Below are 26,288 nucleotides of genomic sequence, written 5' to 3' on the forward strand. Positions count from 1 at the left end.
GGATATATTAGACAGACACGCACGCAAATTTGTGTTAGGGGCCTGTGCCCCGGATCTTTTCAGAACCTAGCAACGCCCCTGTTTACCACTACACATAATTAAACCCGAGTCGTTCAACGAGGGCGGGCCGGAGCGGGGTTGTAAGGACGGGAAGTGGGCGCTAGAAGTCGCTCTTTCGAAAGACTCGCGGACGGCCAAGATGGCGGCGGCGGCGGCGGCGGGTTCGGTCCGCGGCCTGAGCCGGTTCCGGGGCTGCTTGGTGGGGGCGCTGATGGGCGACTGCTTGGGCGGCGGCTTCGAGGCCTTCGACTCGGTCAACCTGGCGGAGCTGCTGCGCTTCGTGCGCGCGCTGCAGCCGCCGCAGGCGCCCGAGGAAGGTAAAGCGGCGGCGGCGGCGGAGAGCGGCGAGCGGCGCGAGCCCGGCCGCGCCAGCAGTAAGCGGAGCCGCTTTTCACCTCAGTGGACGTAACCTTCGGGAGGGCGGGCGGCGGGCGGAGCGCTTCTGCCCCGGGGGGAGAGGAAAAGGAGGGAGGGGCTGCGACCGGCCCACGGCGTGGTTCGGCAATTTCCCTCGTGGATGGTGCTGTGATAATGACTGAGGGCGCGATCCTACGCACGTTTGGGCAGAGAAGAGTCTCCTCGTGGATGGTGCTGTGATAGTAACTTAGGGCGCGATCCTACGCACGTTTGGACAGAAAAGAGTCTCCTCAAGGATGGTGCTGTGATAGTAACTTAGGGCGCGATCCTACGCACGTTTGGACAGAAAAGAGTCTCCTCGTGGATGGTGCTGTGATAATAACTTAGGGCGCGATCCTACGCACGTTTGGACAGAAAAGAGTCTCCTCGTGGATGGTGCTGTGATAATAACTTGGGGCGCGATCCTACGCACGTTTGGACAGAAAAGAGTCTCCTCAAGGATGGTGCTGTGATAATAACTTGGGGCGCGATCCTACGCACGTTTGGACAGAAAAGAGTCTCCTCAAGGATGGTGCTGTGATAGTAACTTAGGGCGCGATCCTACGCACGTTTGGACAGAAAAGAGTCTCCTCAAGGATGGTGCTGTGATAATAACTTGGGGCGCGATCCTACGCACGTTTGGACAGAAAAGAGTCTCCTCAAGGATGGTGCTGTGATAGTAACTTAGGGCGCGATCCTACGCACGTTTGGACAGAAAAGAGTCTCCTCAAGGATGGTGCTGTGATAATAACTTGGGGCGCGATCCTACGCACGTTTGGACAGAAAAGAGTCTCCTCAAGGATGGTGCTGTGATAGTAACTTAGGGCGCGATCCTACGCACGTTTGGACAGAAAAGAGTCTCCACGTGGATGGTGCTGTGATAATGACTTAGGGCGCGATCCTACGCACGTTTGGACAGAAAAGAGTCTCCTCGTGGATGGTGCTGTGATAATAACTTAGGGCGCGATCCTACGCACGTTTGGACAGAAAAGAGCCCCCTCGTGGATGGTGCTGTGATAATGACTTAGGGCGCGATCCTACGCACGTTTGGGCAGAGAAGAGTCTCCTCGTGGATGGTGCTGTGATAATGACTTAGGGCGCGATCCTACGCACGTTTGGACAGAAAAGAGTCTCCTCAAGGATGGTGCTGTGATAGTAACTTAGGGCGCGATCCTACGCACGTTTGGACAGAAAAGAGTCTCCTCGTGGATGGTGCTGTGATAATGACTTGGGGCGCGATCCTACGCACGTTTGGACAGAAAAGAGTCTCCTCAAGGATGGTGCTGTGATAATGACTTAGGGCGCGATCCTACGCACGTTTGGACAGAAAAGAGTCTCCTCAAGGATGGTGCTGTGATAATGACTTGGGGCGCGATCCTACGCACGTTTGGACAGAAAAGAGTCTCCTCAAGGATGGTGCTGTGATAATGACTTAGGGCGCGATCCTACGCACGTTTGGACAGAAAAGAGTCTCCTCAAGGATGGTGCTGTGATAATGACTTAGGGCGCGATCCTACGCACGTTTGGACAGAAAAGAGTCTCCTCAAGGATGGTGCTGTGATAATGACTTAGGGCGCGATCCTACGCACGTTTGGACAGAAAAGAGTCTCCTCAAGGATGGTGCTGTGATAATGACTTAGGGCGCGATCCTACGCACGTTTGGACAGAAAAGAGTCTCCTCAAGGATGGTGCTGTGATAGTAACTTAGGGCGCGATCCTACGCACGTTTGGACAGAAAAGAGTCTCCTCGTGGATGGTGCTGTGATAATGACTTGGGGCGCGATCCTACGCACGTTTGGACAGAAAAGAGTCTCCTCAAGGATGGTGCTGTGATAGTAACTTAGGGCGCGATCCTACGCACGTTTGGACAGAAAAGAGTCTCCTCAAGGATGGTGCTGTGATAATGACTTAGGGCGCGATCCTACGCACGTTTGGACAGAAAAGAGTCTCCTCAAGGATGGTGCTGTGATAGTAACTTAGGGCGCGATCCTACGCACGTTTGGACAGAAAAGAGTCTCCTCGTGGATGGTGCTGTGATAGTAACTTAGGGCGCGATCCTACGCACGTTTGGACAGAAAAGAGTCTCCTCGTGGATGGTGCTGTGATAGTAACTTAGGGCGCGATCCTACGCACGTTTGGACAGAAAAGAGTCTCCTCGTGGATGGTGCTGTGATAGTAACTTAGGGCGCGATCCTACGCACGTTTGGACAGAAAAGAGTCTCCTCGTGGATGGTGCTGTGATAGTAACTTAGGGCGCGATCCTACGCACGTTTGGACAGAAAAGAGTCTCCTCAAGGATGGTGCTGTGATAGTAACTTAGGGCGCGATCCTACACACGTTTGGACAGAAAAGAGTCTCCTCGTGGATGGTGCTGTGATAATGACTTGGGGCGCGATCCTACGCACGTTTGGACAGAAAAGAGTCTCCTCAAGGATGGTGCTGTGATAATGACTTAGGGCGCGATCCTACGCACGTTTGGACAGAAAAGAGTCTCCTCAAGGATGGTGCTGTGATAATGACTTGGGGCGCGATCCTACGCACGTTTGGACAGAAAAGAGTCTCCTCAAGGATGGTGCTGTGATAATGACTTAGGGCGCGATCCTACGCACGTTTGGACAGAAAAGAGTCTCCTCAAGGATGGTGCTGTGATAGTAACTTAGGGCGCGATCCTACGCACGTTTGGACAGAAAAGAGTCTCCTCGTGGATGGTGCTGTGATAATGACTTGGGGCGCGATCCTACGCACGTTTGGACAGAAAAGAGTCTCCTCAAGGATGGTGCTGTGATAATGACTTAGGGCGCGATCCTACGCACGTTTGGACAGAAAAGAGTCTCCTCAAGGATGGTGCTGTGATAATGACTTGGGGCGCGATCCTACGCACGTTTGGACAGAAAAGAGTCTCCTCAAGGATGGTGCTGTGATAATGACTTAGGGCGCGATCCTACGCACGTTTGGACAGAAAAGAGTCTCCTCAAGGATGGTGCTGTGATAATGACTTAGGGCGCGATCCTACGCACGTTTGGACAGAAAAGAGTCTCCTCAAGGATGGTGCTGTGATAATGACTTAGGGCGCGATCCTACGCACGTTTGGACAGAAAAGAGTCTCCTCAAGGATGGTGCTGTGATAATGACTTAGGGCGCGATCCTACGCACGTTTGGACAGAAAAGAGTCTCCTCAAGGATGGTGCTGTGATAGTAACTTAGGGCGCGATCCTACGCACGTTTGGACAGAAAAGAGTCTCCTCGTGGATGGTGCTGTGATAATGACTTGGGGCGCGATCCTACGCACGTTTGGACAGAAAAGAGTCTCCTCAAGGATGGTGCTGTGATAGTAACTTAGGGCGCGATCCTACGCACGTTTGGACAGAAAAGAGTCTCCTCGTGGATGGTGCTGTGATAGTAACTTAGGGCGCGATCCTACGCACGTTTGGACAGAAAAGAGTCTCCTCGTGGATGGTGCTGTGATAATGACTTAGGGCACGATCCTACGCACGTTTGGACAGAAAAGAGTCTCCTCGTGGATGGTGCTGTGATAATGACTTAGGGCGCGATCCTACGCACGTTTGGACAGAAAAGAGTCTCCTCGTGGATGGTGCTGTGATAATAACTTAGGGCGCGATCCTACGCACGTTTGGACAGAAAAGAGTCTCCTCGTGGATGGTGCTGTGATAATGACTTAGGGCGCGATCCTACGCACGTTTGGACAGAAAAGAGTCTCCTCGTGGATGGTGCTGTGATAATAACTTAGGGCGCGATCCTACGCACGTTTGGACAGAAAAGAGTCTCCACGTGGATGGTGCTGTGATAATGACTTAGGGCGCGATCCTACGCACGTTTGGACAGAAAAGAGTCTCCTCGTGGATGGTGCTGTGATAATAACTTGGGGCGCGATCCTACGCACGTTTGGACAGAAAAGAGTCTCCTCCAGGATGGTGCTGTGATAGTAACTTAGGGCGCGATCCTACGCACGTTTGGACAGAAAAGAGTCTCCACGTGGATGGTGCTGTGATAATAACTTAGGGCGCGATCCTACGCACGTTTGGACAGAAAAGAGTCTCCACGTGGATGGTGCTGTGATAATGACTTAGGGCGCGATCCTACGCACGTTTGGACAGAAAAGAGTCTCCTCGTGGATGGTGCTGTGATAATGACTTGGGGCGCGATCCTACGCACGTTTGGACAGAAAAGAGTCTCCTCAAGGATGGTGCTGTGATAGTAACTTAGGGCGCGATCCTACGCACGTTTGGACAGAAAAGAGTCTCCACGTGGATGGTGCTGTGATAATAACTTAGGGCGCGATCCTACGCACGTTTGGACAGAAAAGAGTCTCCACGTGGATGGTGCTGTGATAATGACTTAGGGCGCGATCCTACGCACGTTTGGACAGAAAAGAGTCTCCTCGTGGATGGTGCTGTGATAATGACTTAGGGCGCGATCCTACGCACGTTTGGACAGAAAAGAGTCTCCACGTGGATGGTGCTGTGATAATGACTTAGGGCGCGATCCTACGCACGTTTGGACAGAAAAGAGTCTCCTCATGGATGGTGCTGTGATAATGACTTAGGGCGCGATCCTACGCACGTTTGGACAGAAAAGAGTCTCCTCAAGGATGGTGCTGTGATAGTAACTTAGGGCGCGATCCTACGCACGTTTGGACAGAAAAGAGTCTCCTCGTGGATGGTGCTGTGATAATGACTTAGGGCGCGATCCTACGCACGTTTGGACAGAAAAGAGTCTCCTCGTGGATGGTGCTGTGATAATGACTGAGGGCGCGATCCTACGCACGTTTGGACAGAAAAGAGTCTCCTCAAGGATGGTGCTGTGATAGTAACTTAGGGCGCGATCCTACGCACGTTTGGACAGAAAAGAGTCTCCTCGTGGATGGTGCTGTGATAATGACTTAGGGCGCGATCCTACGCACGTTTGGACAGAAAAGAGCCCCCTCATGGATGGTGCTGTGATAGTAACTTAGGGCGCGATCCTACGCACGTTTGGACAGAAAAGAGTCTCCTCATGGATGGTGCTGTGATAATGACTTAGGGCGCGATCCTACGCACGTTTGGACAGAAAAGAGTCTCCTCATGGATGGTGCTGTGATAATAACTTAGGGCGCGATCCTACGCACGTTTGGACAGAGAAGAGTCTCCTCGTGGATGGTGCTGTGATAATGACTGAGGGCGCGATCCTACGCACGTTTGGACAGAAAAGAGTCTCCTCGTGGATGGTGCTGTGATAATGACTGAGGGCGCGATCCTATGCACGTTTGGACAGAAAAGAGTCTCCTCGTGGATGGTGCTGTGATAATGACTTAGGGCGCGATCCTACGCATGTTTGGACAGAAAAGAGTCTCCTCGTGGATGGTGCTGTGATAATAACTTAGGGCGCGATCCTACGCACGTTTGGACAGAAAAGAGTCTCCTCGTGGATGGTGCTGTGATAATAACTTGGGGCGCGATCCTACGCACGTTTGGACAGAAAAAAGGCCCCTCATAATGGTGCTGTGATAATAACTTGGGGCGCGATCCTACGCACGTTTGGACAGAAAAGAGTCTCCTCGTGGATGGTGCTGTGATAATAACTTAGGGCGCGATCCTACGCACGTTTGGACAGAAAAGAGCCCCCTCGTGGATGGTGCTGTGATAATGACTTAGGGCGCGATCCTACGCACGTTTGGACAGAAAAGAGTCTCCTCGTGGATGGTGCTGTGATAATAACTTGGGGCGCGATCCTACGCACGTTTGGACAGAAAAGAGTCTCCTCGTGGATGGTGCTGTGATAATAACTTAGGGCGCGATCCTACGCACGTTTGGACAGAAAAGAGTCTCCTCATGGATGGTGCTGTGATAATAACTTAGGGCGCGATCCTACGCACGTTTGGACAGAAAAGAGTCTCCTCGTGGATGGTGCTGTGATAATAACTTAGGGCGCGATCCTACGCACGTTTGGACAGAAAAGAGTCTCCTCATGGATGGTGCTGTGATAATAACTTAGGGCGCGATCCTACGCACGTTTGGACAGAAAAAAGGCCCCTCATAATGGTGCTGTGATAATAACTTAGGGCGCGATCCTACGCACGTTTGGACAGAAAAAAGGCCCCTCATAATGGTGCTGTGATAATAACTTAGGGCATGATCCTACGCACGTTTGGACAGAAAAGAGTCTCCTCGTGGATGGTGCTGTGATAATAACTTAGGGCATGATCCTACGCACGTTTGGACAGAAAAGAGTCTCCTCGTGTATGGTGCTGTGATAATAACTTAGGGCGCGATCCTACGCACGTTTGGACAGAAAAGAGTCTCCTCGTGGATGGTGCTGTGATAATAACTTAGGGCGCGATCCTACGCACGTTTGGACAGAAAAAAGGCCCCTCATAATGGTGCTGTGATAATAACTTGGGGCGCGATCCTACGCACGTTTGGACAGAAAAGAGTCTCCTCGTGGATGGTGCTGTGATAATAACTTGGGGCGCGATCCTACGCACGTTTGGACAGAAAAGAGTCTCCTCGTGGATGGTGCTGTGATAATAACTTGGGGCGCGATCCTACGCACGTTTGGACAGAAAAGAGTCTCCTCGTGGATGGTGCTGTGATAATGACTGAGGGCGCGATCCTACGCACGTTTGGACAGAGAAGAGCCCCCTCGTGGATGGTGCTGTGATAATGACTTAGGGCGCGATCCTACGCACGTTTGGACAGAAAAGAGCCCCCTCGTGGATGGTGCTGTGATAATGACTTAGGGCGCGATCCTACGCACGTTTGGACAGAAAAGAGCCCCCTCGTGGATGGTGCTGTGATAATAACTTAGGGCGCGATCCTACGCACGTTTGGACAGAAAAGAGCCCCCTCATGGATGGTGCTGTGATAGTAACTTAGGGCGCGATCCTACGCACGTTTGGACAGAAAAGAGCCCCCTCATGGATGGTGCTGTGATAGTAACTTAGGGCAGGATCCTACGCACGTTTGGACAGAAAAGAGTCCCCTCGTGGATGGTGCTGTGATAATGACTTAGGGCACGATCCTACGCACGTTTGGACAGAAAAGAGTCCCCTCGTGGATGGTGCTGTGATAATAACTTAGGGCACGATCCTACGCACGTTTGGACAGAAAAGAGTCTCCTCATGGATGGTGCTGTGATAATAACTTAGGGCACGATCCTACGCATGTTTGGACAGAAAAGAGTCTCCTCATGGATGGTGCTGTGATAGTAACTTAGGGCGCGATCCTACGCACGTTTGGACAGAAAAGTGCCCCCTCATGGATGGTGCTGTGATAGTAACTTAGGGCAGGATCCTACGCACGTTTGGACAGAAAAGAGTCTCCTCATGGATGGTGCTGTGATAATGACTTAGGGCAGGATCCTACGCACGTTTGGACAGAAAAGAGTCTCCTCATGGATGGTGCTGTGATAATGACTTAGGGCAGGATCCTACGCACGTTTGGACAGAAAAGAGTCTCCTCATGGATGGTGCTGTGATAATAACTTAGGGCAGGATCCTATGCACGTTTGGACAGAAAAGAGTCTCCTCATGGATGGTGCTGTGATAATAACTTAGGGCGCGATCCTACGCACGTTTGGACAGAAAAGAGTCTCCTCATGGATGGTGCTGTGATAATAACTTGGGGCGCGATCCTACGCACGTTTGGACAGAAAAAAGGCCCCTCATAATGGTGCTGTGATAATAACTTGGGGCGCGATCCTACGCACGTTTGGACAGAAAAGAGTCTCCTCGTGGATGGTGCTGTGATAATAACTTAGGGCGCGATCCTACGCACGTTTGGACAGAAAAAAGGCCCCTCATAATGGTGCTGTGATAATAACTTGGGGCGCGATCCTACGCACGTTTGGACAGAAAAGAGTCTCCTCGTGGATGGTGCTGTGATAATAACTTAGGGCGTGATCCTACGCACGTTTGGACAGAAAAGAGTCTCCTCGTGGATGGTGCTGTGATAATAACTTGGGGCGCGATCCTACGCACGTTTCGACAGAAAAGAGTCTCCTCGTGGATGGTGCTGTGATAATAACTTGGGGCGCGATCCTACGCACGTTTGGACAGAAAAGAGTCTTCTCGTGGATGGTGCTGTGATAATAACTTAGGGCGCGATCCTACGCACGTTTGGACAGAAAAGAGCCCCCTCGTGGATGGTGCTGTGATAATGACTTAGGGCGCGATCCTACGCACGTTTGGACAGAAAAGAGTCTCCTCGTGGATGGTGCTGTGATAATAACTTAGGGCGCGATCCTACGCACGTTTGGACAGAAAAGAGTCTCCTCATGGATGGTGCTGTGATAGTAACTTAGGGCGCGATCCTACGCACGTTTGGACAGAAAAGAGCCCCCTCATGGATGGTGCTGTGATAGTAACTTAGGGCGCGATCCTACGCACGTTTGGACAGAAAAGTGCCCCCTCATGGATAGTGCTGTGATAGTAACCTAGGGCGCGATCCTACGCACATTTGGACAGAAAAGAGTCTCCTCGTGGATGGTGCTGTGATAATAACTTAGGGCGCGATCCTACGCACGTTTGGACAGAAAAGAGCCCCCTCATGGATGGTGCTGTGATAATGACTTAGGGCGCGATCCTACGCACGTTTGGACAGAAAAGAGCCCCCTCATGGATGGTGCTGTGATAATAACTTAGGGCGCGATCCTACGCACGTTTGGACAGAAAAGAGTCCCCTCGTGGATGGTGCTGTGATAATAACTTAGGGCGCGATCCTACGCACGTTTGGACAGAAAAGAGTCTCCTCGTGGATGGTGCTGTGATAATAACTTGGGGCGCGATCCTACGCACGTTTGGACAGAAAAGAGTCTCCTCGTGGATGGTGCTGTGATAATAACTTGGGGCGCGATCCTACGCACGTTTGGACAGAAAAGAGTCTCCTCATGGATGGTGCTGTGATAATAACTTAGGGCGCGATCCTACGCACGTTTGGACAGAAAAGAGTCTCCTCGTGGATGGTGCTGTGATAATAACTTAGGGTGCGATCCTACACACGTTTGGACAGAGAAGAGCCCCCTCGTGGATGGTGCTGTGATAATAACTTGGGACGCGATCCTACGCACGTTTGGACAGAAAAGAGCCCCCTCGTGGATGGTGCTGTGATAATGACTTAGGGCGCGATCCTACGCACGTTTGGACAGAAAAGAGCCTCCTCATGGATGGTGCTGTGATAACACAGGGCGCGATCCTACGCACGTTTGGACAGAGAAGAGCCCCCTCATGGATGGTGCTGTGATAATAACTTAGGGCGCGATCCTACGCACGTTTGGACAGAAAAGAGCCCCCTCATGAATGGTGCTGTGATAATAACTTAGGGCGCGATCCTACGCACGTTTGGACAGAAAAGAGTCTCCTCATGGATGGTGCTGTGATAATAACTTAGGGCGCGATCCTACGCACGTTTGGACAGAAAAGAGTCTCCTCATGGATGGTGCTGTGATAATAACTTAGGGCGCGATCCTACACACGTTTGGACAGAGAAGAGCACCCTCATGGATGGTGCTGTGATAACACAGGGCGCGATCCTACGCACGTTTGGACAGAAAAGAGCCCCCTCATGGATGGTGCTGTGATAACACAGGGCGCGATCCTACGCACGTTTGGACAGAAAAGAGCCCCCTCATGGATGGTGCTGTGATAACACAGGACGCGATCCTACGCACGTTTGGACAGAGAAGAGCCCCCTCATGGATGGTGCTGTGATAACACAGGGCGCGATCCTACGCACGTTTGGACAGAAAAGAGCCCCCTCATGGATGGTGCTGTGATAACACAGGGCGCGATCCTACGCACGTTTGGACAGAAAAGAGCCCCCTCATGGATGGTGCTGTGATAACACTGGGCGCGATCCTACGCACGTTTGGACAGAAAAGAGTCTCCTCGTGGATGGTGCTGTGATAATAACTTAGGGCATGATCTTACGCACATTTAGACAGAAGAAAGTCCCCTCGTGGATGTTGCTGTGATAATAACTTAGGGCATGATCTTACGCACATTTAGACAGAAGAAAGTCCCCTCGTGGATGTTGCTGTGATAACAACACAGGGCGCTATCCTTCGCACGTTTAGACAGAAAAAAGTCCCCTCACGGATTTTGTTGTAATTATAACACAGGGCACAATCCTATGGCTGCTAGACAGCAGAGGTAGCCAACATTCTAGACAGCTATAGGATTTTTCAGTTTCTTGGAACCAAGCTCGGCGCTAGTGCTCTGAGCTCAGTTCCCAGAAATCCAGCTTCGTGCCCTCCACCTCGTAAGAGGCGTTAGGACACTTCCTTTGCACTGTCCAGCCTCCTGCCTCCGCTCCGAAGCTCCTTGGTTAGACAGCCAAAATCGGCTGTCTAACCGCAAATGCAGGGCAACCAGAGTGCAGAGGAGACTATCATGGAGGAGCGCTCCGCCTGCCCTGCACTGGATAGTCAGCCTCCAAGCTGACTATCCCCATAGGATGATGCCCTTAGGGTGTGACCCTGTGCATATTTAGACAGCAAAATTTCCCTCTTGGATGTTGCTGTAATAACACAGGGTGCAATCCTATGCATGTTTAGACAGAAAAAAGGCCTCCACTCCCAGTATGCCACAGCCAGCTTGGTTGGGTAGGGAATGTTGGGAACTGGAGGACATTTTCTGTCTAAACATGCATAGGATCGCGCCCTATCTTATTCACCAGAAGAATGTGATAATTATGTTAAATAAGAGGGTGGTTGTCCTGATTACGTAATTTTTCCAGATTATGTTTAATCAATATTATTGATTGATTGATTGATTGATTGATTTCAGTTAGACCTGCAGCCAGGGACTTGGCTCTAGAAATTGCTTTCTTCTCCCCAAACAAGGGTTGATACGAGTCCCTGGAGCTAGTTTTGAATGCCAGGGGTGTGCGCTGGAATGGGTGAAATAGTCACCAAGTAGGGACGGTGTTCTCGGAACATATGCAGCGTGTTTTTTCCTTCACTGCCAAGTAGCCCACCCTGCTGTGGGGGCTGAGGGTTGCCTAACGTGTCTCTATTTCTAAGTTAATTGTTTTTCTCAAAATTTTCTTGAGGGGAAAGAGAAGTGTGTGTGTGGGGGGGGGAATCACACCTGTGTTTTTTTTTAATTCTCATAGCATGTATAATTTATCTGCACGTTCATCAGTTGTGTTTTTACCCAATAATTTGTATGTTTATCCACACAGCTTCAGTAAATTACTTTGTTAATCTATTGTATTGTGCTTCAGGATTGTGAAAATGGATTCTTTTCTTCTGCCTTGGCTCACATTTATTAAGTGTATATCTTGCCTTTCCGCCAAAAATGGCACTCAAGGCAGCTAACAAAAATAAAATACAGATTAAAACAACATCTTGGTTAAAACATAACATAAAAGCAGATCAATTAAAAACGCAACAATAAAATATAGAGCCAGCACCCAAACAGTTACCACAACCCCTTCAATATTATGCTTCTGATAGTGGTGGGAGTCAGAGAAGGGCCTGCTCATCCCACAAGATTTTTCATCTATTTATGAACATGCTTGGCTATCTATAGTTGTTGAGAAGGATGCACCATCTCCTTTAATGTTGCAGGCAAGAAGCAAGTGTATTTCCACTCTCTGAAACAGGTTGATTTTTTTGTGTGCCCTTGGTTTCGTTCACTCTGAACTTATTCTTCATCCCATATAGCAGTTAGATCCAGGCTCGTCTTGTGCTTGCATGCTAACATCGTGCACACTAGCTTCGAAAGAGTATTGAGCGGTAATATTTGGCCTTTCCAGATCCAGGACTCACTTTTAATCCCCAACTGCAACAACATGGGACACATTTCAAAGGGTCTTTTAAAAATCACATATAGCAGGGGTGGGCAACTCATGGCCCTCCAGATGTTTTGGCCTACAGCTTTCATGATCCCTCACTATTGGTTATGGCTAATGGGAATTGTAAGCCAAAACATCTGGAGGGCCACAAGTTGCCCACTCCTGTCATATAACAAAGGAAAGCAGGGCTCTTGTATTTTACTAGTGTAGGACAGTGATCTTCACTATTTTTCATGAGGGAGCTACTTTGGCAAAAACATGTCAACGTGAGAGCCATAACAGGTATATTTTCAATTGTATATGGGTAGAAGGATTCTCAGCTGCTTCCTTCAAAAATATTTTTTAAAAGAAATCAGAGCAGCAGGTTTTGAGGATTTCCTTTTTAGGAACTGTATCTGCGAGGTAGTGGAGTGTGGTTTTGCATGTGAGAGGGGGAACTGGGCATGCCTAGACCCTGCATAATTCTCTCAGCTATGAAATTCAGCATAATTTAAATTAAAGGGAAGAAGTAGGATTGGGGGTGGGAGGAACTGCATAGCATTGGCAGAAATTAAGCCCTCATCACAACAGAGTTCTGAAGGACTCAGAGAAACCTTTGCGTAAGTGGTGAAGAAAAACACAGGAAAAGGAAGGGTGGCTGAGTGATTATGAGTCATGGTTCCATCTAAGGAACTTAACTTTTCCATTTTCTTTTTCGACATAGTTAAAAAAAATAAAGTACAGAGGCACAAGATTGCAGTTCTCAGCTCCCAGTGAAATTATGTTAATTAAAAGCACAACAGAAGAGTTACACTGCAGGCGGCTAATGTACTAATCTCCTTTCCCCAAAGAAGCTCAGAACAAAAGCATAACTTTTTACCTTTTGCAAGTCACCTGTCTGCAGCAAAGCTAACATATTTGCTCTTCTTGCTGCTCTAACACCCTCCTTTGCCGCCAGTAAGCTGTGGCCTGCCCCTTCTTCCCCTCCCACACCAATTAGAAGAAGAGTGGGAAGACAGACCAGCGTGGCAGCCAGTAAAAGTCTGAGGGAAGCCCCGAGTGAGTCAACAAGTGATGGCGACCACAATTATGATAAAGGAGAGGGCAAAGAGGAAGGTTTTCTTGCAGCTGCAACAAGCAGAGCAATGCGGCTGTGGTTGGAACTCAGCTGGGCAGGCAAACAACTGGCTTTTGGGGGAGGCAGTGGATGGGCAGCCAGTGGGCAGTGGTGGAGGGTGGTGGTGGTAGAAGGCCACACTTCAGCTGATTAAGAGCCGCCAGTGGCCCATGGGCCTTGCAATGAAGAATGTTGGTGTAGGACATTTTTGTTCCTGGTGCAGCTTGTTATGTGGGGTGAGGGGAACAGACCTACGTAATTTTCTTTTTTTACACAACTATTAGAGATTTAAAAAACACACCTTGGTCAGCCTTTTGCTCGGCTTCTCTTTTAAAATGAAATCCAAATTGTTCAGAGAAAATAAAATATTCATGGTGGTGTCCCTGGTATGACCCACCTTAGCTTGCAGGGGCAGGGAGACTGGGTGATCTGCTTTTGGGTCCCAATCCACCTGTTGAAAACTAATGGTATAGAGAATATGTATGGTAAGTAAAGTAAAGAATATCCCCCCCGCCATTCCACCCAAAGAGTACACAGACAGTGATCAAGATTTGAGTGGAAGGTAGTAACGTCCTTGATGTATTTGCCTACCGTATGCTTATATTATTTTCTTCTTTACTTCCTAGAAATTCTCTACTACAGCGATGACACAGCTATGACCCACTCTGTGGTGAGGTCACTATTGGCCAAGCAGGACTTCGATGAAGTGGATATGGCAAAGCGGTAAGGAGGGAGTTGTAGTGACAACACCTTGGACAGCTGCTGACAGCCGGAGTAGACAGTACTCTGGACCAATGGGTTTGACTCCATATAAGGCAGCTTCATATGTTCATGTAGTATTTCCTGTATGCTTACTCAACCTTTCCAGTTTTCAACCTACATGAAATGCTATTCTCGAGGGGTTTTGCTTGGCATGGTGGGAAAAGTGGTGAGAGTTTCAATAAGCATCTCTGCTTATTTTCTCTGCTTTTTTTCAATAAGCATCTCTGCTCATCTCTGACTGTTTTCCATGAGAGAGATGTGTTCGGGGGTACATCACCGCTGCTGCTTTGCATGTATTTTCTGGAGACACATGGGAGAGAGCACAGTTGGGGGCAGCCCTAAGGTACCCATTGAGAGACACTTGAGAAGAATCTGCATGCTGTGTGAACTAGAGTCTTGGAAGTGACAGTAGAGCTGTGAGCATTAACTGGATTAACTGGTATGATCAGTTAATTCACATACATGGACAACGTGCTTGTCATTGCTGGGCAAGCTGGCACATAGTTTCTCCAAATGTACCCTTGGTGCTTGATATCTGGACTAACTAAGCATCAGTCTTTTCCTGCTATTAGCAGCTGTCCATTGTAAGCCTATAAAATGTAAGTGGAGTGTTTTGTAACAAAGTCTTCTCCTGGCAGGTTTGCTGAGGAATACAAGAAGGACCCTGACCGGACCTATGGAGCTGGTGTGGTGACTGTATTCAAGAAGCTTCTCAGCCCCAAATGCAGAGATGTGTTTGAGCCAGCAAGGCAGCAGTTTAATGGGAAAGGCTCCTATGGGAATGGTGGTGCCATGAGAGTGGCAGGCATTTCGCTAGCTTACTCTAACATTCAAGACGTAAAGAAGGTGTGTTGATCTTTTGCAGGTTTCTTGTCTAGTATTTATGTACTGCTGAAAGGGCTTCACACACCACGGCCTGGTTTGGATGTAGCCGAGATATGCACAAGTGTTGTGCCCACGTGGGCCAGTATCTCAGTAATCTTTGCAACCACCTTAGAAGTGATAGTCCATAAATCTTGTTATCTACTGTCATTTCTCCCCGTATATTCATCTGTTGGTTGCAATGCGTACGGGTTGTCCCATAAGGCTTGCAAGATTTGCCCCTGTTCATTCAGAAAGAGCCAGTATCTCATGGGTAGTTGATACAGTTATGGCCACTGTTATGGTAGTGTTGGTGGGCACTCTGAGGAACTGTTGTCTTTGAGGAGTGTAACTGTGCCTCTCACATGAACAGTGTGTGTGTGGGCAGCATGGAAGGAGATGACACCGAGAACCGTTACTTTACAGCCTAATGCAAGAAGTCTGGGGGCATCAGACACTACCAGTAGGGAGCAGTATTAGAACAGATTGGGGAATATTCTTTTTTCACAGAATAGTAACTCCATGAAATTAGCTGTTAAGGTAAGTTATGAAGTCCATCAGCATGTTCTGGTACAAGAGAGGATTAGACAAATTCATAGAGGAGAGGCTCCAAGACGTTAAGCAAAGCTAAATCAGGGGACACACCACACAACTTGGGGTGTTTCTAGATTAAACTCTCACTGGGCTTGTTCCTGAACTCACACGTTGTACACACTTGCTTCTCTTAGCCCTGTTGAGGAGTTTGCCTGAACACATATGGAATAAAAGTGTGTAGTGGGCAGGAGCATGCACACCCTACCCCAATGTCCCGTGGTGCACAGGCTCCTTTATAGATCTTTGTACACTAAGTGCGAAAGTCTGAACAGAGATTCTGAAAGCATTCCACTAAGCAAGCTTGGAAGCCTTGGCATGATTGGGAACCCTGATAAGGCAGGGTTCTCAGTTGCGCCGAGGTTTCTAGGTGTGTTGAGTCAAATGCACTTAGAAGCCTTTTTCAGATCACTGCTGAATGTGTAGAAGTCTGTAGAGGAGGGGGGGGGCAGGGCTTGCATAAGCACCCCTGCCCCCTACACACTTTTAGCCCACTCAGGACTCTTGTCTGAACTTGGGCTAAATCCATTAGTACAGGGAGGGAGTGGTGCACCTTTTTCCTAAGTTAATCTGTCTGGTCATTTAATGGTTTCCATCCAGTGTTCTTAGTTGAATTGTTTTTCATAGTATTTTAGTCCTTCTAGTTGTACCTCTTTGGTCTAAGACAGAGGTGGGCAGCCTGCAGCCCGAGGGCCACATGCGGCCTTTGGTCTAATTTCATGCGGCCCTCAGCCTAATTTCAAAAGTCCCCTGCTTGCGATCACTTCAGACCTCTGTCAGGAGCTATCTGTCCCTTTCCGGCTGCCCACTGCTTGGGAAGGAAAAGAGAGAGAGAAAAGGGGGTGGCAGAAAGAGAAAAGAGGTTACGCACTCACTTTTGGCTTTGGCTCTACCCGCCACCGACAGATTACCCACAAGGGAATGTTGCCCTCAAACTGGCAGTGAAGACCAGCTGTGAAAATTGGTCTGGATTTTATTTATCAATTCATTTTAATCTCATATTTTCCATGAACTCAGACAAGGAAAAATAATAAGCAGCTTGTTAATGAGATCAATTTGCTAGGGGGTTATTAGGCCTTAATTACTCCCTCTTTCATTAAACTAGAATTTAGTCATCCAATGAAGCTGAATGTTTAGAGTGTGAGGACAGACAAAATGAAATACTTCTTCAAGCAGTGCACAATAAACTTAAGGAATTTGCTGCAACAAGATGTGATGGCCACTAACTTAAGTGGGTTTAAAATGGGTTTAGACAAATACTTAGGCCAAAAGCCTGCCTATCCCTGCCGTATAGCTTTAGCACTGCTTTCTACAGCAGCACCTACTGCTAGCAGCTGTTAAAGAAGGTGGTAGGGGAGGTAAGGACACACATATCCTGCTGGTTAACTTTTCAGGCTTAGCTTTTCCAACACTGTCTTCTACTTCTGCAGTTTGCTAAACTGAGTGCTGAGCTTACCCACTCCAACTCTTTGGGCTATAACGGAGCTATACTGCAGGCCTTGGCAGTTCACTACGCTCTCCAGGGGGAATTGAATCGGGACAAGTTCCTGGAACAGCTGATAAGCCACATGGAGGTTGTGGAAGCTGATGACAAGTCTGTTGCAGATGCACGAATGTGAGTAAGGTCTGTCTGGGAGTAGACTCCCATTTATACTGGAATGTAACACAAGGGGGCAGTAGCATACAGAAGTGCATGTCTCACCGCGGTCTCTCACCTTCAGGCTGGGCTATGAGGAATTACCCTTCTCAAAACGTCTAAAGAAGATCAAAGAATTTTTGGAACAAAGCACCGTACCCAAATCAGATGTGTTATCAGAATTAGGTAGGTATATTCCTGAGTGCCAGCAGTGAACTCACCTCCCAATTTTGTGACCAGAAAGCAGTGTATCTGTAGTATCTGTATCATATGCTGGAGACACCTAGCAAAAGATGTGTACTGCTGACAAAACAAGCTTCCGGAGAAGACATTTCGTTGGTGGTTTTAGTTTTAAGTCAGACTGGTGGATTGAATGGGCTGGTGGTCTGACTTGGCATAGCAGTTCTTTGCGGGGCCCAGCTCCATGGCTTCATGGCTTTCTCCTCATCACTGCTGTGAAGGGCGAGACCTGTGCCTTCTCCCCACTGGAGGTGGTTCCTCAGCTCCTTGCCGCAGCAGTAAGTGCTGTTAGGCACTGCTATTTCTGCTGTTGGGGGTGGGGCAAGACGGGGAGGTTCAGGTTCAGCACTGCGGAAGCTCCTTGCTCACTTCCCCCTCTGGAGAGACTAGGCATGGAGAACTTGCTGTTTCTGCTCATGTCTTGGACACGATGGAGTGTGATCAAGACATACTGGGCATTTATAAATACGGTCATTTCAGTGGTTATTAATTCAGAATCTAATGACGGAAGCTTGTGATGGAAGGCTAGATGCATTTGCTGTCACCTGCTGAATTGCATCGATTCTTTTTTGTCAGGCAATGGCATTGCAGCTTTGCACTCTGTCCCCACTGCCATCTACTCTTTCCTCCGCTGCATGGAATCGCACCCGAATATCCCTGAGGACTACAACAGCCTTCAACGGACCATTATCTACTGCATCTCACTGGGTGGGGACACGGACACAATTGCAACCATGGCTGGGGCCATTGCTGGAGCTTATTATGGGGAAGAGCAGGTGCCCCAAAGTTGGAAGGAGAGCTGTGAATCTTTTGAGGAGACAGAGAAGCTAGCTGACAGCTTGTATGAACTCTACTGCCAGAAGGCCTGAGCCATGGAAGAGGGAATCTGTGTTCTTGTTTCATATTCCAGAAGTGAAGGACATCTGCAGTAGGGGACTTGTTCCCTCAAGGAAGGACCGAGTGGCTGATAGGGATGGCCAAATTCACCTGCTGTTGTACTGTGCACCACTCATTGGATCCCCGGCTGACCCTGCTCAGCGCAAGCTGCTAGACAGCCAGCAGACAAGTGGCATCCCGTTTACCTGTAGACTACCATCTTGGCGAAAACTGCGGGTAAGCTTTTTTTATGTAAATGGACATGTTGCGCAAAATGGCAGGCATAAATAGTGCAATTTATGCAAAAGTGCAATTTTGCATGAATGGCACTATGTACGGCCGCCATTTTGTGCAAAATGGCCTTTTACATAAAAAGCTTACCTGCAGTTTTCCACAAAATGGCAGCTCACAAGTAAGCTGGAGTCCATGAGCTTGCGTGACTCAGTGCGCACTGAGTCAGGCAAGCATGGGGGTCTGTGGACTAGCGTCCGGGGGCCCGAGTGGGAGGATGTCTGCCGGACTCCATCCCCTTACCGGACATCTGCTACATGCCTAGCGGCTGATAAAGGTTCCTGCTATAACCAAGTACTTGAAAGTGCTAATTGCTTCCTGACGCATACATAGATTCTCTCTCTGTCAGTCTCTCTTTTGCTACTGTTTCCGATTTTGAGATGTGTATTAAATCTCAGTTGGAGTCAAACTTCCCTCCTGGTTTGCTGTACCCAAGTGTCTTTGTACCCCAGGGTGATTGGCCTAAAATGGGCTTCATAGTGGTTTGGCAGACAGGTCCTCGCCTAAAAATAGTTGGGAACCCTTGCTGCTAGGCAATGCTGGAGGCACAGTGTGGAGCAGTGTTTGGGAAGATGAGGGCAGGGTTTTAAGCATTACATTTCTATCATTAAGCATCATTAACATTTGGGTGGGAATTCATCAGACACAGCTGGAAAAACTGCTTATGGATTCTCTGCATAGTTGCAAGAGCCACAGGGGAAAAGCTGGACTGTCCCTCTTCTGACTGAGTAATCTGAGTACTTGAAATCTGATTTCACACATGACTTTGATACCAGGAATGTGTGTTGCCATTCATAAATTGAAAATGAATGTTAAAAATCATGGTTGCCTTTAGTATAAATCAAAAGGCTGGACTGGATGCCCTTACTTGTATGTGTTCCTCCATGGATGGAGGGAAACAGGAGCTACCTAGGTGCCCAACCAGTATGTCTCTGATGCCACCAGATGTCTGTTCATGGAGTAACATTTGGGAATACGTGTATGCCCAGATCATGTGGCTGAAATCCAGAAATGGACTGTACAGGCTGGGTCTATGCACATTGGATTTCCTGGTGGTGTTGGCAGCAGGACAAAGGCACACACACTCTACCAATCATAGGAGAGAATGGGTAAGGGTTTTGTTTTCAAAGGAATTCTACATTTCAAGAAAGGAAGTAACCAAATTAGAGTTGATACGTGTTGAATGTAAAACCCAGTCCTAAAACTGCAGTGTCCACAGTGGCCACTGGATCAGTCCTGAAGTGGACAGCTGCGGGAGGCAGGTTTTTGCATTCTGGTTGGCTTAAAAACCTTCTGCATCTTTTCTTTCGTTTCACAAGTGGTGATCAAAGATCAGGGTTGCTCTCAAGATTAGGAGTGAAAATATGCTTACATACACTTGATTTTTGCAGCTGGTAACTTGAAATGCAAATAAATCTCTTTGTAAAATAAGATTTATTGATGTTGGGTCAATACAATCAAGTACTGTAGTTTCAATTCAGAAGTGAAGGCCAGATTTTTATCACAAAACAAGAGTGCATTTAAAAACCGAATTTACTATGAAACAGTGCATGTAACATAAGTATTTACAAAACTAAAAACCTTCTATATACTAGGTTAGAAATGAAGATACTAGAGGAAAAAACTTTCTTAAAAAAAAAAAGAATTGGTATATAAAAATGCATATTGTAATGCATAGTTAAAAACTTTCCAAACCTGATCTTTCTGCTGACTGAAACCTTATTCCCACATGCTCTCCAACAACACCCAACCTTTGTCACAGACAAATATCAATACTGAACACTTCAGTAAAAATAAGCTAATCCATGTCTTGCCAGTCAGCCTCTTCAGCCCATGCTTCATCTTCCTGTGTGTAATAACGGTGCTTTTTGATATGCTATGTTAAAAAGTTTAAAACGTTGTATAAATGCAGAAGGTTTATGCTCTGTATGAGAAGAGAATGGTAAGACTGCAAAACTTTACCTATGGAACTGAAAAAATTAATACTTCTGAATTTGGAGATAAATGTGTATTTTGTCATTGTGTTGTCTGTCTTACAGCCAGAACACAAATGACGAATCTACAAAGGAAAAAAAGAAAGAGATTAGCTCTGTATTAGAACACAGTATAAATAAATTGTGTATAGGGCACCCGGGAGCAAAACTTGGATGTAAGCGATTCTCAACTGCTGTTAGAGTACTTATCCACCACTCTTTCCACCTCAGGCAATGTGACCTTGTTAAATAGTAACACATTTTCTTTGATCTGATGGCGTAAAAAAATTGAGCTTAATGCTCTTCACCACAGGAAAATACACTTAAATCAAATTGCCTAGAATCCCCCTTCCAATATTAGACATGTAGAAAATGCATGCACTTGGCTTCTTCAATTTTAGCCTGTGGTGACTCAATGTGAAATCAAAGATGTTATTGTGAGTGAAGTGTGCCTTTGGCATTCTCCTCATTTCCAGGAATTTAGAAAACATCAGATGGAATCAGAAATATTGGGCCTATACTTATGTTGTGTTTAAACAAGACAAACATGTTTAAGTTAAAGGGAAGGGAAGGGAAGAAAGAGAAAGAAAGAAAAAGAAAGAAAGACAGACAGTTGGCAGTACAGCTGAAATAGCAGGTGATCCAACTTTCAATTCCCCAGCATTCTTCCTTCAGTTTAGCTATTTTTGCAGTCCAGAATGTGATGTTTTTCTCTCAAATGTCAACCTAGGATATTTGTTTACAAACTCAGTGTTGATGGTATTCTTACTGTTCTTTAAATACTTCTATCTATAGTAAACCTGGACAATAATTTCAAGGCATTCTGGCCATGTTGGTGGGATCCTGGGCATTTGCAAAGTAATAGACTGGTTTAATTCCATCTATTTTCTTCATAACAGGCCTATACCGAAAGGGATTCTTAGCATATTTTTATGTGGCATCATTTAAACAGCATATTATTTCTCCCAGATGAGAGAGCTCTCCTTTTAGTAATTCAGGCCAAAAGGACTTATGACAGCAAAGTACAGGCCAAAAGGCGTTGATTGCCCCTAGTCAGCTAAGCTAGTAACATGATCACAGTCATGCCTACTGTTCCAAAAGCTGTGAATAACCTTGTAACCCAGTCAGACAGGTGACATTTCAAGCATTATTGAGATAAAGTGGTAAAAAAACAGACCATGAAATTATTCTTAAGTCACAGAAATCTTTGCACGCAAGCAACACTTTGCACATTTTTTGATGGATATTGCACTATATTGAATAACCTTAAGTAGCTAACATTAATTAGCTAATAGCACCATTGTAGAAATTATTGAATGGAAAGTTACTCTAAACTCTACTTTTTAAAATCAGAAATTTCATTAAGTACTTCTACCTCCCTCAACAAAAAGTTTACACATCCTGAAGAAAAAATTTTATTATCTGGCACTTTGAAGGTAACGCAGTTCAACCTTTCCCCAGTCAAGCTAGTAGCAACTGAAGCTATACATGCAGTACCTTTATGTTGGGATTGTCAAACAACAGCTTTCACGGAGCCATAGGTTTTGATGGGCATTAACACGTGATGGGCATTTAGATATGTGATTTACCAATGGGCTATCAAACACATGTATTTTATGGAATCCTGTTTTTACAAGGGATCGCAAAAGTCTCTTAACGGCTCTGGAATACGTTTCACTTGCTATCCCTTTTTCTGTATATCTCTGATGGGATGCTTTGAACATGTGTTGAGCATTGTGTAAAAGGCGCTTATGCAAAGCATTCCACAATTTGACAATTCACCCTTTTGTGTTTTCATTGCGTCCCGAGAGACTGACTCAAATCACATTTTAAACAGAAAGCTGAAACGAGAACAAATGCTAAATTTGGAAGGAGGTGCCTTAAGTTGATAAAAGAACTCTACAACTGTGTATGTTGTAGGATGCAGCTCTCCGAGCACTGCCGTCTATCAAATGCCTTCTGTGCGGTCTAAGAGAATTGACTGGCAGCTAATCCCCAGGTTAGCATCTGTGTTTGATGTGCAGTCACTAGGGTAAACTAAATTCCAAATACAAAGATGGTACAGCAACAATAAAGTTCTCTCTCCCATATTATCTCCTCGGCTTGGTCAAAATGGTTCCACACCACCGATTTGCACCATCTTCCCAGTGACTTTTGTATTTTTTGTTTTTGTTTTTTTAATAAAAAAAGACAAGTTTATGGCTAAAGTGGGTAAAAGGAGATGTGCCCAACAGCCGTTATGTGGGACAGAGAAGGAATCCAGAAAAAGAAGAATGGATGTATTCAGTGGAGTACAGGCCGTTGGCTTGATCCGATGGCATTTGGACCCAGACCTGGTCATTCTCTTTGAGTTCAAGCACAGCACTACCGGAAGCTTGGTCCAAGTAGCCTTTTTTGTATTCATCATAGGTATAGGTGGCAGGCACGTTGTTTTTATAAAGTGCCACCCAGATGTTAGTTCCTTTAACGTGGACATGATAAGCGAAGTAATAGATGCCAGAGATGGGGCAAGTGAAGATTCCTGTCACTGGGTTATAGCCATTGTGCCCGTTGTACAAAGTCCTGTCGAATTTTATCGGCATTCCTGAAGCGGGGAATGGCGAGGTCAAGATGGCAGTGAAGGCAGGTACCATCTGGGCAGACAGTTCCCCTCGGCCATATTGTGGCTTCCCAGGCTTGCCATTCCCCAGCACTGCTCCCTCCACGCCTCCATCTGGCAAGTGGAGGCCAGCAATTCCGGTCTCATCAAACACCCCTGGTGCGCCTGGTGGGCCAGGTGGCCCTGGTGGTCCCGGCATCCCATTTAATCCAGGATTACCAGGAACCCCTGGTGGCCCAGAGGGACCTATAATACCTGGCTCCCCTATTTTGCCAGCTCCCGGGACCCCTGGTAGGCCAGGCTCTCCTTTCAGACCTGGTAAACCTTGAGGCCCCATTGGCCCAGAAGGGCCTTGTAAACCTGGTATACCTGAAGGGCCTCTGAGGCCTGGTTGCCCTGGGATACCAGAATCCCCCTTTGAGCCCATGGCTCCTGTAAGTCCTGGCACCCCAGGAAGTCCCATAAAACCAGCTTCCCCCTTGGGACCCATTGGGCCAGACATCCCTTGTGATCCAGGCAATCCTCTTTCTCCGGGAATTCCTGGCTTCCCCACAAAACCACTGGGCCCTTGGTCCCCACGCATGCCTGGTAGACCTGCAGGCCCGCTTGGTCCAGCTTCACCTTTAAGGCCTGGAATACCGTGTTTGCCTGGCAAGCCCATGGACCCTGGAGGGCCCGGAGGCCCATTAATGCCAGGGGGACCCAACTCGCCTGGCTCTCCATCCATTCCTGGCTCCCCTTTGTCTCCAATGATTCCTTGTACACCTGGTTGCCCACGGTCTCCCTTTAAGCCAGGTAGACCTGGCTTCCCATATCCTGTAGGCCCAGGCATGCCAGGAAGGCCACGGAGACCAGGTTCCCCTTTGGGACCCAAAGGACCTTGCAGGCCTGGCACACCAGCTACCCCTGGTACACCAATTCCATCCACACCTGGTGGGCCACGTGGTCCCATAGGCCCAGGCTGCCCATTAACTCCTGGCTCTCCTGGAAGCCCGGAGTCACCTTTGCCACCTGGAGCACCAGGCAATCCATCAAGTCCAGGTTTCCCAATGGCCAGAGGTCCAGGAGGACCTGCAGGGCCAGGGGCCCCTCCATTTCCTCGTGGTCCTGGCAACCCTGGCTTCCCAACTCCATTTTCACCCTTCATGCCACGCTCACCTCGAGGGCCAGGCTCTCCTTTTGCACCAGGCTCCCCCCGAAATCCTGGTAGACCTGGGCTACCTGTTAAGCCTGGTTTTCCATTAACAGAGATGCCCGCTGGTCCAGGCAACCCGGGTGGGCCTGGCAAGCCTCTTGGCCCTTGGTCTCCTCTCATGCCAGGCTCACCTTTCATCCCGGGCATCCCTTTCATCCCCGCTTTGCCAGGAAGACCTGGAATGCCTGGTTTGCCAATGCCAGAAAAGCCAGGAGGACCAGCAGGGCCTGGTTGGCCATGAAGTCCCGGTTTGCCAGTGCCCGGTTTCCCAGGGTAGCCAGGTGGCCCAGGAGGTCCTCTTGGGCCGGGCTTTCCAGGAGGTCCAGGTTCCCCTTTGAGGTCCATTGGTAGCAGTGGTGGTGGGATATCTGTGAAGAGAAGAGGGACACATAATAATGAAGAAAGGAAGCAACAACTAAAGTTTAGATTAAACATCCTGTTAGAAGCCAAGCCATATAGAAGGGGAAGAAATGGAAGCAGTGACAGATTTTACTTTCTTGGGCTCCAAGATCACCGCAGACAATGACTGTAGCCATGAAATTAAAAGACGCTTGCTCCTTGGGAGGAAAGCTATGGCAAACCTAGACAGCATAGTAAGAAGCAGAGACATCACCTTGCCGACAAAGGTTCATATAATCAAAGCTATGGTTTTCCCAGTAGCAACGTATTGCTGTGAGAGCTGGACTATAAGGAAGGCTGAGCACCGAAGAATTGATGCTTTCGAACTGTGGTGCTGGAGAAGACTCTTACGAGTCCCCTGGACTGCAAGGAGGTCAAATCAGTCCATCCTAAAGGAAATCAACCCTGAGTGCTCATTGGAAGGACAGATACTGAAGCTGAAGCTCCAATATTTTGGCCACCTAATGCGAAGAGAAAACTCCCTGGAAAAGACCCTGATGCTGGGAAAGATTGAAGGCAAAAGGAGAAGGGGAATGCATGCAGAGGATGAGATGGCTAGATAGTATCACCGATGCAATGAATATGAACTTGAGCACGCTCCGGGAGAGAGCAGAGGACAGGAAGGCCTGGCGTGCTCTGGTCCATGGGGTCACGAAGAGTCTGACACGACTTAACGACTGAACAACAACAAAGAAGCCAAGCAAAGTGCAGATACAGGAAGCCACTTTCGCTCCAGCTCCAGATGGCTCTCAAGTCTACTTCACCTCACATTTTGTTGATGAAGACTGTTTGTGTTACCCCCAGAACATAGTTATCTGGGCAGGTAGGCTCCTTTGCTGAGAGTCTAAGTAGACCTGATGCCAAAATTGCATAGTCCAATGAAGATATTGTACAAGAGCAACACTATATTTTCAAGGATGTCTTTAGACTTGAGGCCTCTGGAACCATTTTAGTGCTTAGCTGGGTTTTTGCATCGTGAACAGCATAATCCAGACTCAACCCCCAAATAAGAACAACTAAGGGCTCAATCCTATGGCCACTAGTCAGAGGCTAGACAGCCACAGGATAGGTCGGTTTCCGGGAACCGACCTCAGAGTCCGTGCTCCTCGTAGGCAGTGCAGAACTGCCCTGTGCTCTGCGCTCAGAAGAGGAGCATAGAGCGGCAAAAACGGGGTGTTCCTGGGGGCATGCCAGGGCAGAGAAATCGGAAATGCCGGCACAACTCATCTTATGTGTCATCCAGCTGCTGCTTCCCGCGCTCCAAGGTTCCGCGGCTAGACAGCTGAAAGCAAGGCTGGGGTAGCGAGGAGGAGATCTGCTCCTCACCGTTCCTCCCGCCCTGCACTGGATAGGTGGTCGCCTCTGGCTCAGAGGCAACCATGGACCCAGATAGGATTGCTCCCCAAGTCATTTGGCTTCCACATCTGCAAAAGCTGCTGTTAAGGAGCATCACAGATGGTGCTAAAGGCTTGGCAATTGGTGCCACGATCCCTTAAAAAATGACAACCCTAAAAAACCTAG

At 48.0% G+C, this 26,288-nt stretch overlaps 2 protein-coding genes across 5 annotated transcripts in view; one reads left to right on the forward strand and one right to left on the reverse strand.

The window, feature by feature from the left end:
* Window positions 1–180: 180 nt before the first annotated feature.
* On the forward strand, window positions 181–20,599 carry ADPRS (ADP-ribosylserine hydrolase). Of its 2 annotated transcripts, none has more exons than XM_084815983.1 (6): window positions 181–434; window positions 13,971–14,067; window positions 14,745–14,952; window positions 16,989–17,173; window positions 17,280–17,380; window positions 18,011–20,599. In XM_084815983.1, exons 1-6 carry the CDS (start codon window positions 200–202, stop codon window positions 18,301–18,303), a joined length of 1,119 nt encoding a protein of 372 aa, XP_084672109.1. In that variant the 5' UTR covers window positions 181–199; the 3' UTR covers window positions 18,304–20,599. The 2 variants fall into 2 exon arrangements, with proteins under 2 accessions (XP_084672109.1, XP_084672110.1); XM_084815984.1 differs by having other exon boundaries at window positions 181–377; window positions 18,011–20,591.
* Window positions 20,030–26,288, reverse strand: part of COL8A2 (collagen type VIII alpha 2 chain) — a 241,444-nt gene continuing 235,185 nt past the window's right edge. For all 3 annotated transcript variants that reach the window (XM_084815979.1, XM_084815981.1, XM_084815980.1), the window contains one exon: window positions 20,030–24,736. In XM_084815979.1, coding sequence (XP_084672105.1) covers window positions 22,812–24,736 — 1,925 coding nt within the window. In that variant the 3' untranslated portion in view covers window positions 20,030–22,811. The remainder of the gene's footprint in view (window positions 24,737–26,288) is intronic.

Source organism: Heloderma suspectum, chromosome 10 (assembly GCF_057233095.1).
Source record: "Heloderma suspectum isolate Gila_16-S chromosome 10, 16-S_ref, whole genome shotgun sequence".
NCBI lineage: Eukaryota > Metazoa > Chordata > Lepidosauria > Squamata > Helodermatidae > Heloderma > Heloderma suspectum.

Bases quoted from the DNA above. Each gene is read 5' to 3' on its own strand.
- ADPRS (XM_084815983.1), top strand. From the start codon at position 200: ATGGCGGCGGCGGCGGCGGCGGGTTCGGTCCGCGGCCTGAGCCGGTTC. The intron at 17,174-17,279 runs GTGAGTAAGGTC...TCTCACCTTCAG, and splicing joins TCTGTTGCAGATGCACGAAT to GCTGGGCTATGAGGAATTAC. The intron at 17,381-18,010 runs GTAGGTATATTC...CTTTTTTGTCAG, and splicing joins AGATGTGTTATCAGAATTAG to GCAATGGCATTGCAGCTTTG.